Below are 13,150 nucleotides of genomic sequence, written 5' to 3' on the forward strand. Positions count from 1 at the left end.
CCTTTGTGTCCAAAATTCCTGCATGGCAAAGCTGGGGAGTTCATTTCATAGAATATACCTCAGGGGAAGAGAAGACTGAAGTTCTTCAAAAGTGTTGGAAAAACTCAAAATATAAAGTATTATTATTTTAAATTGCCCTCATGAATTTCCCAGCAGCCTTTCTGGGAAACCTGTTTTGTCTTTACCATATTGAAACAGCACAAGCCATATATGAACTCTCTCCAGTTACTTACATTATCCTCCCACAACATTATGTCATTCATATACTGTATTATTGGACTACATTATTGGCTGGGGCTGAAAGGAGTTGGAGTTCAACAACGTTTGTAGGCCAGCAGGTTTGCATAGTGAAAATGTAATGCAGTTGTGGATTATAGTCTTGGATCACTTTCTGTTAATCATGAACTCTAAATACAAAGAACTGCAGGGCACAGATTGATAGTCAAGTGATTCCCACGCATGATGTGACCCAACAATTCAGAAATAAGACATTACTCACAGGTGTGCTATCATCTCCCTCACATTGCAAATTGATCCCACCAGCATGGCAAAGGAGACTGCTTTTGTTTTAGCTCACCTTAATATGCTTTTTCTTCCCCTGGCAGATTTTGCTCTCCAACCTGTTCCAGCTGTTACATACAGAACAATTGGTGGGATTCTAGATTTCTATGTCTTCTTGGGAAATACTCCAGAGCAAGTTGTTCAAGAATATCTCTCGGTATGCTTCTGTGGCATGCAAGATTTTACCATTAGCAATGGTAAACTGCTTGTGTATCTGTGCAAAGCAGTTTCCAGGGGCAGTGTTACTTTTAGTCAAGCAATGTGTTAATCATTATTTTTATGCATATTCCCTTTCTTTAAGCCAAAACTGAACACACCCATGTGCGATAAATGCCTTTAATTATGCCCTTGAAGACAAAAGAAACAACGAACCAAAGACTCCAGGATGCAGTAAATGATTTTCAAATTAACTAGTCCCGTGCTCTTTGGATTTTATACTACGCTCCCTTTCTCTTCCCTTGATTTCTTTCCCTTTTATCTTGTTTATGTGTTAAAATCTAATGTCCTCCTTAGTGTAACAGTAGTTCAAACTAAGGGAGATTTCTCTGGGCTGACGCTGCTAATAGTCCCATTCCAACCCCAGCTCCTGGTTTTTTTTTGCCCATCTTCCACTAAACTGTTGCTTTCATTTTGAAATACAGTGATGCAAAAACTACCTTTTATCTTCTTTTCATGTCTTAAACCTGCAGCTGATAGGACTCCCACGAATGCCTGCCTACTGGAATCTTGGGTTCCAGATCTGTCGCTGGGGTTACACTGACATTGCTGACCTGAGAGCCGCGATTGAAAGGAATCGGGAAGCTGGCATACCATATGTAAGCATAATAGGTCTGATCAGTTGGGAAATTTGCCCTTTATTCATACGCGTGCTATTATTGTAATGTGATCTTGGCTTGGGGAAGCAGGTCCCGTGCCACTAGCAGAAGATATGAATGGAGTTGAATAACTATGTAAATATTAATAGACTTATTATATCCAATGGGTATAACTCACAGCGACTGACAAATGGCCCGACAGGAGTGGCATAAATTTGGAGTAACTTGAAATTTGTTCTCTGAATGTTGATTCTGTGAACTTGGAGATATCTTTAGCTTGAATTACAACAGGCCCATGGTGGAGAACGCTTTTAGCCTGAGAGCCATATCTACCCATAGAAAACCTTTTTCTGGGGACTGAATGTCACAAGTAGGTAGAGAAAGTGGGCAGAGCAATGGATTTGACTTACCTTTGTTCAGCAGATTACTTTCTGGTTAAGCCAAAACCAGGGATTTCTCTATAATCCCTCCCAATACACCTCTGTCCATGCTCTGCCTACGGCAAGCAAGAGGCATGTTTACATTACATCCCCAGGAAAATGTGGGGATGTTAAGGATAGTAGGAGAGGATATATTGATTAAATATTATCCTTCCTTCACTCACACTAATGAGTCATGTAGCAGAGCAGATTCCCCTCAGCAGGAAGCTAGTTTGCAGATTCGTTTGAATCTCTTTAGAGTAGTGAAGTATGAAAGTGAGAGCTGGACCATAAAGAAGGCTGATCACCAAAGAATTGATGCTTTTGAATTATGGTGCTGGAGGAGACTCTTGAGAGTCCCATGGACTGCAAGATGATCAAACGCATCCATTCTTAAGGAAATCAGCCCTGAGTGCTCACTGGAAGGACAGATCCTAAAGCTGAGGTCCCAATACTTTGGCCACCTCATGAGAAGAGAAGACTGCCTGGAAAAGACCCTGATGTTGGGAAAGATGGAGGGCACAAGGGGAATAGGACGACAGAGGACGAGATGGCTGGACAGTGTTCTCGAAGCTACGAACATGAGTTTGACCAAACTGTGGGAGGCAGTGGAAGACAGGAGTGCCTGGCGTGCTCTGGTCCATGGGATCACAAAGAGTTGGACACGACTAAATGACAAAACAACAACAACAAAGTTAAGCAATCCAGTCTGGCTTGATCAGGCTGGGTTATTCCTGGTGTCCCCTTGGATCCCTCTTAAAAGAATAAAGACACAAGTGTCTTTCCTTAAAAGTAACAAGAGGTTTGCTCACATTCAGTTCACAGTATGATCCCTGAAGGCAGGCTTTAGCTTGTAGTTGCAGAACATGGTGTGAGTTAACCCCATATGGGGATTGAGCCCATGTGCTGCTGACTGAGTGCCAGCAGACAGCAAAATCCATTAAGAAAACAAAATGGCTGCAGGAGAGCAGCATAGCATCAAGAGAGAGAGATGGCTGTGTGGCTCTGCTCTTTTATGGAGTCAGCCAGGGTCATGCCTATCTCCCTGGTCACATGCAGGGGGAGGACACTCCAGGGTCTCACCGCAACACGTGCCCTCTTTTAGGGAGGACACAATTTCCCAACTAAGAAACAATACTTCTGCTATTGCAGAGGCAGTGAACCTCCAAATACAGACTTCCAGGGCTCTTTATCTGGAATTATATACCTAATTTATACCCATCACCAGTCTTGGTTGCTTCATACAGTGGTGTTTTTCTGTGGGATGCAATCCATTGGAGCAGTCAAATACAACATTCCTTGTTTCCCTAGAGTGGATACGGCCAGGGGGATATTGCTCCAATCAGTATAACTTCCTGTTCCACTGGCCTGGAGACTGACCTCCTGGTTGTGGGTGGGTCTATTGGATAGCCACAACACCCGATTGGTAGATACGCCATTGCTGGGTGTAATCTGGCCAATGGGGTGCAGACTAAATGGTTCGAGGGACCTATTTAATCCCTTGCACGTGACCCAGAGCTTCCTCTTTCGGCTCATGCAAATGGAACACCAGCCCACCTCTCCCTGTATTTATGGTATTTTGCGATTGACCTTGCTATGCCGTCGTGTGTTGTCTGTCATTGGGACAGGGGCACGGCAGGAATTTTCCCTACTTGGCTGATTGGCTGGTGCCATTTGGGTTTTGCCTGCTGCGTAGCAAATCATCACAACTTGTAAGGTTGCGGATAGGCTCTGGTTCAGTTGATAGGGATAGGAGAACGCTCTCACCATCCCTATGTGAAGGGTATTCCGTTAAAGGAATCCAGGGACCCAATGGTTTGGTCAACCCCTGAGAGGGGGTTGTGGCCGTGCCAGAGTCCGGGGGGACATTTGGGTGGCGGAGTTAGCCCGTTCCCAGCTATCCACTTATCCAGGTGTTCACCCTTGGCTGACCTATGCTGGAACCCTGGGTCAGCGCTACCTGCAAGGGTGCAGGGAGCTAGTCAAACCAGAGCCTATGCAACCAGTCACTTTCTTTAATCAATAAAATTGTGGCCTAAATTCTGCCAAAAACCAAACTAAAATTTGAGTCAAGTGTGAATTTATTTAGCGGGGAGGTCTCTGGGTCTGAACATGCAAACTAGACTACACTTTATTCCTTACTTGCTCATTTCTGCATTTTATGTAATCTTTCACACAACATAAAAGCTGCTTCTGGGAGTCTAGTGGAATCTAACAGAGTTTTCGCACGATTTTCCATGTCACTTGTTTCCAGGGGGGAAAAGATCCATTCGCAACCCCAGCAGCTCAAAAAATCATGGGAATTTTGGGTGTTAATTTCATGTGACAAAATTTGAGGTGATATCCCAGCATGCAGTTCTTTCCAAATGCTTATAATATAGTGTGATATGGTATATCAATCCAGAAGCCACCGTTCTGTAACGCAACAGATATTGCAGTGCAAAAGGAACATTAGGAATTGGGGCAGAAGTGCTAGCATTACTAAGCAGAAAAATTAAAGCCCAAATCTGAATGCAGCCTAGAGTCTGAAACGTCTTCAATAAAGTTTTCTAAGTTGAGCAAGCAAATCAAAAGAATGTGGAGATGGCAAAATCAAGGATGTCGTTTTTGAAAGAGTTTTCCCTACTGGGAGCCTGGTAGGAAGTATGTCTTCCTGGAGGCTGAAGAACTAAAATGAGAACAGGTGCTAATTTCCCTTACACCTGAGAATCTTTAGTTATTGCAAAGAACAGTTGCCCTTGCTGACAAGTCTGTTGAATTAGTTTGTGAAAATGTATTTTCTTGCTATGACTAAAGATTTTGGATTTGGGGAGAACCAGGTTTCTATGTAACGCTAATGGACAGGGATGTCTGTGATGATTCTTTCTTTTTTGACTTCTTGAAGTCCACTTTACATCAACCCGCTTTACTTTTCATGTATATTAGGGAGTAAATCACATAAAATACAGCCACACCGTAAGTTACCATAGTAATGGAAGTTGCGGGGTGGGGATGAATTATAAAACGCACAGTAAATGGTTCTTATTTGGGCTTTACATGCATGAACTGCACAGTTGGAAGCCATTTAAGTTTCAGAATTTGCCTTTCTAAGCTTGGGGATGAGAAGCAGCCTGAGTAAAATTATACACCAAATATGAACAAGCCACTTTATAGAAAAATGATCTTATTACATGTGGACTCATGGTAGGATTGTAAGATTCCATCATTGGTTGCTTAAAATTTGGGAGCAGCCCATGGTCTCAAGCACACATTTCCCCCCATTTTTTCCTAGTGCAAATTCCTCTGCCTTACTCTTTTCAGCATTGATCATAATATTGTGATACACCCACAGTGACATTCTTGGTAAACAGAGTGGTTTTTAACTCTAGTTTGAAACCAGGTTGAGAAGGGAGTTTTGTAAATCTTGATTAAAGATCATACCAGGGCAGAAGGAACATCGCACCAGTTTTCTACATGTATTTATGTCCTATCTTTCTTCAAGATGCTCAGGGCATCCTATGTGGTTATCACCCATATTACCTTTTCAGAAACCCCATAAAGTGGATATATATATATATATATATATATATATATATATATATATATATATATATAAAATAAACTGTCCAGTAGCACCTTAGAGACCAACTAAGTTTGTTCTTGGTATAAGCTTTCGTGTGCATGCATACTTCTTCAGATACAGTGAAACAGAAGTCACCAGACCCTTATATATAGTGGGAGGGAGGGGTGGGGTTTTTCTCAGTAGGGTAGTAGGAGATGGGTTGACTCAATGGTTATGGTCAACCTGTTGACCCCTGTTAATGACTGCAATTTAGTCCTACAGGAAAAGGAAGGGATAGTATACAGATGAGAGTTAGTGACTAGTGCATTGAGCTGCATTGCTGATTGGGGATGGGAATCCTAGTTTACCCGGTCCTAATGCAACATGCTAATCACTATTCTAAAGATGACATAAAAAAGAAGCACATTACTTGTGTGGGAAAGGGAAGGGAGTTCACTTATGAATTCTTACCCATAAAACATTATTTCTGGACTAAGATGAATACAGTGGTAGCTTGGTTAAAGAACAGCTTAGTTTATGAACAACTTGGATTAAGAACGCTGCAAACCCGGAAGTAGGTGTTTTGGTTTGTGAACTTTGCCTTGGAATAAGAACATGTTTCACTTCCTGTTGAGTGTGTTCCATTTGTAAATTGAGTCCCCCGCTGCTATGGGAAAGCATCCCTTGGTTTAAGAACGCTTTGCTTGAAGAACAGACTTCCGGAACAGATTAAGTTCGTAAACCAAGGTACCACTGTAAATACAACTAGAAGAGCAAGCTTTATGCTGTGCTGGCTGGGTGGGTGTGTTTAATTCTGGCCCCCTGCTGGCCAATGCACTTACCTGCTGGCCATATCTCAACTGGCAGATTCAGCGCAAATCCCCCAAACGGGGTTTTTGGAGGGTGGTGGGAGCAGCTGCATCCCAAGCAGGTCTCTCTGCTGTTGCCAGGCAGCATTGCCCTGTGCTTCAGACCTAATTATCCTTCCCCACAGTCTTCTGCCATGGCTGTTGTGTCTACTTGTCCATGTTGCATATGTGAGGGGGCAGGCTTGTGGAATTGTGCCCTGGTGTCCATCACTACATCTTGCAAGAGCAAATCCCATAGTTTAACTACAAGCTATGTGAAGAAGTTATTTCCTGCCCTGGATCCCCCGACACCTAGCTTCGTTGAATGATGAGTTCTAGTGTTGGGAGAGAAGGAGAGAAACTGTTCTCTATCCATTTTTCCTACACAATGCATAATTTCCTGCATTTTATACATGGTAACTTACCTTGGTATGCATATACAAACTTGGTAAGTTGTCCTGTGAAACGTTGGGGAACCTTTTGGCCCTATATGCTCAGATTTCTGATAAGGAACAGAAGAGTGGTAACATTTTTGTCACTGTTAGGCAGTACAACATCCTTTCCAATATAATACATTGTGTCCATTGTAAAGGGCGAATACGAGACTGGAACAATTTCAAAGTTTCAATATGTTTTTGTACTTACAGCGATTTCCATTTTCTTTTAGGATGTTCAGTACACTGATATTGATTACATGGAAGACAAAAAAGACTTCACTTATGATAAAATAAAGTTTGCAGGCCTCCCTGAGCTGGTTCAAGAACTTCATAACAATGGACAGAAATATGTCATAATACTGGTAATTTTCAGCGTGTTTTACTATTTCATGGATTTTGTTTTCTTTTGGGTTAAATATTATTGGAAACTATTGATTCTGGACAGTTTGTGAGAAGATAATATTTTCTGCTCCTAATTTTTCAGGATCCTGCCATTTCTATTAATGGTCTCCGTAATAATACTCCATATATGGCCTATGAAAATGGTAATCAGATGAAAGTGTGGGTCAATGAATCAGATGGAGTGACTCCCCTTGTTGGAGAGGTAAGTAGCTGCTTTTACAAACTTGTAGCTTAATCCCCTTGGAGGTTCTTTCTTGTTGCTATTATTATTTAAATTCATATACTGCCTTTCATCCAAAGATCACAGGGTGGTTTACAGTATTGAAACAAAAAGATGCTAATAATAATAATAAAAGTAATAATAATAATCCCTCCCATACAGTTGACCATATTGAAATGAATGAGGTTTTAGGAAGAGCAATAAAGGGCTAAGCTCAAGTAAATGTTTGAGATGTTTCTATTCTTTCTTTGCAGACCTATGGCTTTGCTCACTAAAATAGTATCTAGACTGTCAGTTTAATCTATAACGTGTTCTTTCCCTGACTACTCTTAATATCTTTTCCCCAAAGGGTTTATTTTTCAGATAGTCACACTACATATGTATGCAAGTCCCTTTCATTCTATAATGTTACCAACATTTCCAGTGCCTGCAGTCTTTATTATTTTTTAGCCTTCATGGGGAATATTGTTCTTTGCAGATTAAAGTGAGATACACATCTACTATATATTTTGGAAAGTTGTTTGTTTACTATGCATTTGGACACTATTCTGATACTGTAACCAAATTTTGCATAATGGTTCCAGAGATCAAGGAACAGGTTTTCTTCTGTGTATGGATACAATTAGATGCTAAGTTGAATCAAGATGGTGGAGGGAACCTTTCAAAACAACACTGATTCTTTTTGATTTGTTTCTTAGAATTCACAGAGTACAAGGATGCTGCTAGTATCATTATAAATAAGCAAATAAGAGGAGTCTACACGGGTGGCGCTGTGGGTTAAACCACAGAGCCTAGGACTTGCCGATCAGAAGGTTGGTGGTTCGAATCCCTGCAACGGGGTGAGCTCCTGTTGCTCGATCCCTGCTCCTGCCAACCTAGCAGTTCAAAAGCACAAGAAAGTGCAAGTAGATAAATAGGTGGGAAGGTAAACGGCATTTCCATGCGCTGCTCTGCTTCGCCAGAAGCAGCTTAGTCCTGCTGGCCACATGACCCGGAAGCTGTACGCTGGCTCCCTCAGCCAATAAAGCGAGATGAGCGCCGCATCCTCAGAGTTGGTCACGACTGGACCTAATGGTCAGGGGTACCTTTACCTATAAATGGTCACATCCACACAATAGCTTTAAAACACATATAAATAACATGGCCTCTCCCAAAGAATCATGGGGCCAGTAGTTTACCCCACACAAAGTACAATTCCCAGAAGCCTTAGCAAATCATAGTTCCCAGAATTCTTTGGGAGAAAGTGAAGTGTTTAAGTATTCCTTAAATGTATGGGACACATGTGTCCTTTAAGTGAAGGTCCTTTTGGAGCTGTCTTTTGGGAAATTGGGAAAATGAATAAAAATTGGTGAAAGAACACACACCTCCAACTTCTTTCCCTACACACTAATGATTTTGAGGTCATTCTGGTTTTGTTTTTTTAAGCAGGAGGGGTGTGTCCCTTGCAACATCCTGCACCATGGGTTGATAAGCAATGGTTCTCACATCTAAGCATCAGAAAAAAATGCCTTTTGTTCAGTTACTCCTCATCTAAAAGATGAAAGACTTCATTTGTTTTGCTCTTAAGATTTTACACCCGTCTATGTTGGTTCCAGTTTATGGGCCGCTACAGAAGACCTATTTTTTGAGGGTTCATCCTGATTTGCTTGCACAAAGCTTATCCAGTGTTAGGTTATCTCTAGTTTGTATAGAACATTTGTTCTCATTTGTTTGTGGGACAGTTATATGACCATACATATTCATCCTGGTTTCCTTGTGAGGTGTTTGTCTTCCCATTAGTCATTCATTCATCTACATCTTTAAAGCTTTGCAAAGTTCAATAAAAGTCTGATTCTTTTATTGGCCTCGGTCCTGTATACCCGAAGGAGTGTCTCCACCCCCATCGTTCAGCCCAGACACTGAGGTCCAGCGCCGAGGGCCTTTTGGTGGTTTCCTCATTGCGAGAAGTGAGATTACAGGGAACCAGACAGAGGGCCTTCTCGGTAGTGGCGCCCACCCTGTGGAACGCCCTCCCTTCAGATGTCAAGGAAATAAGCAGCTATCCTATCTTTAAAAGACGTCTGAAGGCAGCCCTGTTCAGGGAAGTTTTTAATATTTAACGCTGTACTGTTTTTAACACTTGATTGGGAGCCGCCCAGAGTGGCTGGGGAAACTCAGCCAGATGGGCGGGGTATAAATAATAAATTATTATTATTATTATTATTATTATTATTATTATTAAATGGATCTGTTCTGTTAGGGTGACAGAGCCCTTTCTTCCACTTCAGTTGCTCAAACCTTAAGTTCTGGCTTGTGTGTAGAGCCTTCTTGTGAAGGCTGACAGGCTGGAGACACCATGTATTTTAAATTGCAGAAATGTTCCTTATGAATTATTTTCCCAAAGCTCCAATTCCATTTCAATTAGAGCTGTTCACTGTTGTATGCCATTTCTTATCTGCAGGTGTGGCCAGGATTAACAGTTTTCCCTGATTATTCGAATCCTGCTGCTGATGAATGGTGGACTAAGGAGTGCAGTGATTTTCACAATCAGGTCCCCTATGATGGACTGTGGATTGTAAGTACTGTACTATGCATATAATGTGGACATTAATGTTTTGAGAAGGAATCCCATCTACCACTCAGTAAAGACAGCCTCTCAAAATTCTTCACTGTGTATCTTCAACTTGCCCCTCCCCCACCATTGAGGGGCCCTGACATCTTAAGTTTTATTTTCTTTCCAGAAGAAATTCTGTGTTGGCAGGCCTGCTGTCATTTTTATCATAACCATAGCTTTATTTAAAGGTATCGTGGAGAAAATGGCAGCTGTCACAAAAAAGAAGTAAAATCGCCCTCTTGCTTTTGGAGAGAGCTGTTTTTTTACATAAAAAGCTTGTCCGGAGTTTTGGGCTGGGTTGCCATCAGTATGCTGATGACACCCAACTCTATCTGTTGATGGATGGCCATCCTGACTCGGCCCCAGACACACTGACCAGATGTCTGGAAGCTGTGGCTGGATGGTTACGTGGGAGCCGGTTGAAGTTAAATCCTTCGAAGACAGAGGTCCTCTGGCTGGGGCGGGACGATATGGGATTGAGGGGGCAACTCCCATCTCTTGTGGGGGTGCAATTAGTGCCAGCACCGTCCGTTAAGAGTTTGGGTGTAATCTTCGATACCTCCCTTTCTATGGAGGCGCAGATTACAGCTATAACAAAGGCAGCATTTTTTCATCTCCGCCAAGCTAAGCAGTTGGCCCCTTATCTCTCTCGCCCTGACCTAGCCACTGTGATCCATGCGACGGTCACCTCCAGACTGGATTATTGTAACTCGCTCTACGTGGGGCTGCCCTTGAGACTGACCCAGAAACTCCAGCGGGTGCAGACTCCTTATGGGGTCTTCGCTGCGAGATCACATTCATCCGGTACTATACCAGCTGCACTGGCTCCCGGTGGAGTACAGGATCAGGTTTAAGGTGCTGGTTTTAACCTTTAAAGCCCTATACGGCCTAGGACCCTCGTACCTACGGGACCGCCTCTCCTGGTATGCCCCACAGAGAAACCTACGGTCTGCAAATAATAACATCCTCAAGGTCCCAGGCCTCAGAGAGGTTAGGCTGGCCTCAACTAGAGCCAGGGCCTTCTCGGCTGCGGCTCCAATCTGGTGGAATGCTCTGTCACAAGAGACTAGGGCCCTGCGGGACTTGACATCTTTCCGCAGGGCCTACAAGACAGAGTTGTTCCGCCAGGCCTTTGATCAGGGCGCAGCCTGACTCCCTCCTCTGGCAACCTGCACAGAACTTTGCTTAATTGGTTGCCATCAATTTGATTTAATTAATTTTTATAATGAAATATTTTTAGATTGTGTGATTATTTGATTTTTTGATTATTTGATTGTTGTTAGCCGCCCTGAGCCCGGCTTCGGCTGGGGAGGGCGGGATATAAATAAAATTTATTATTATTATTATTATTATTATTATTATTACCGAATAGTTTTTAAGATTTCTTTTTCTCCAGATGTTTTTGGACCACAACTCCCCTCTTCCCTAACCATTGGCCATGCTGGCTGGGGGTGTTTGGATTTACAGTCCTGCCACAGCTGCATGGCCAACCATTCCTGCTTAAAAAAATCAGATAAATAAAGATGATGATTTAACAGATGCCATATACTCATGCATTTCTGCAAATATATCCTCCTAGGACATGAATGAAATATCCAGTTTTGTCAAAGGATCAAAAAATGGCTGCCCAGTGAACAGCTTGAATTACCCTCCTTTTACTCCAAGTAAGTTCTTGCATGTAAATCCTAATGCAAAAGCCGGTTCGTCCCAGGATCAGTTGACTTTTTGCTTATTTGGGTAATCAATGTCTGAGGAAGAAAACAAACAAATGGGGACTAGAGACTTATATATATCACTGAAATAAAATAAAAGATATGCAAGAAAGTAAAATAAAATAAATAGAAAAAGTAAATGAAACAAATAAAGGAGAAGTCCAGGTCAGGTGAGTGTTCTTGGTAGGCTTGCCATATGTCAGGAAAATCCCTGGCATGTCCTGGTTTTGGGGTGTAAAAATGGTGTTGGAGGAATTTTGTCAGATTAGCAAAATGTCAGGGAAAACCTGGATGCATGGCAATGCGATGGAAAAAGCATTGAAAACAGCTCAAAAAGCTAAAAATCACTCCTTTTTTGATCCCCAAAAAGCCTCAACAAGTTTGGGGTCTTCCTAAAAAAACTGGTGGGTGTCAGGAATTAAATGTTTTGAAATATGACAACCCTAGCTCTTGGGCTTGGAATCACCCATGCTAGCCAGCCAGCCAGTAGGAGATGCACTATTCCAGATCTCACTTGAAGTGTAGGGGCCTGTGCTGATGGACTGTTAGGTAAAGGTAAAGGGACCCCTGACCATTAGGTCTAGCCGTGGCCGACTCTGGGATTGCGGCGCTCATCTCACTTTACTGGCCGAGGGAGCCAGTGTACAGCTTCCGGGTCATGTGGCCAGCATGACTAAGCCGCTTCTGGCAAACCACAGCATGGCACAGAAACACCGTTTACCTTCCTGCCGGAGCAGTACCTATTCATCCTAGGTGGGCAGGAACAGGGACTGAGCAACGGGAGCTCACCCCATCACGGGGATTCGAACCAATGACCTTCTGATCGGCAAGTCCTAGGCTCCTTGGTTTAACCCACAGCGCCACCCGCATCCTGATGGACTGTTATCATGTTGCTAATACAGTATCAGTATTGATCTAACAGATCAGGTGTTTTAGGAATAAAAAATAAGAAGCAGAACTGGCAGCAAAATGATGTTGTATGGAGTGCTCCAGTTCAGGACGCTAGCCATGGCCGCTTCTAAAATCACCCAAACCATTCACTCCACTGTTCCCTGCCCCTCCCAACAGTCAGTGAGCATTCTCTCTCTCTCTCTTCAATAGGTTTATTTGGGTTTTCAATTTTACAATCATAGAGAAAACAAAAAGACAATATCAAAAATCCCCTTTGACTTCCTCTCCTTTCTGTGGGTCCTTGTGTTAACTTTTTCTCCTGCATCTTCTCTGTTAATCCAGTTCTATTAAATCTTCCCCACCTCCCAAAAACTTATACAGCAGCTAATTCTATTGAAAAGCAGTGGCTTTGGAAATGCTTTCAAATCTTTAGATGGTTTATAACAGGCATAGACAAACTCGGCCCTCCAGATGTTTTGGGACTACAACTCCCATCATCCCTAGCTAACAGGATCAGTGGTCAGGGATGATGGGAGTTGTAGTTCCAAAAACATCTGGAGGGCCGAGTTTGCCAAAGCCTGGTTTATCTAATGATCTTGCATGTGGAACAAGAGGGAATAAAGTGTGCCTTGGCATGCTAGCATTCATTCTGCTATGATACATGTATTTTAATCTAAGTGCTAGAAGCTAATAGGTGGGTTATTGTGTGGT

General features: G+C 42.6%; 1 protein-coding gene across 1 annotated transcript in view; it reads left to right on the forward strand.

Annotated features, from left to right (window-relative positions):
• SI (sucrase-isomaltase) overlaps positions 1–13,150 on the forward strand; it is a 127,749-nt gene that overhangs the window by 19,357 nt on the left and 95,242 nt on the right. Inside the window, exons 9-14 of the mRNA XM_081007704.1 lie at positions 606–718; positions 1,251–1,376; positions 6,852–6,983; positions 7,106–7,225; positions 9,684–9,797; positions 11,416–11,500. Coding sequence (XP_080863830.1) covers positions 606–718; positions 1,251–1,376; positions 6,852–6,983; positions 7,106–7,225; positions 9,684–9,797; positions 11,416–11,500 — 690 coding nt within the window. The remainder of the gene's footprint in view (positions 1–605; positions 719–1,250; positions 1,377–6,851; positions 6,984–7,105; positions 7,226–9,683; positions 9,798–11,415; positions 11,501–13,150) is intronic.

Source organism: Podarcis pityusensis (assembly GCF_964106645.2).
Source record: "Podarcis pityusensis genome assembly, chromosome: 5".
In the NCBI taxonomy this organism is placed as follows: domain Eukaryota; kingdom Metazoa; phylum Chordata; class Lepidosauria; order Squamata; family Lacertidae; genus Podarcis; species Podarcis pityusensis.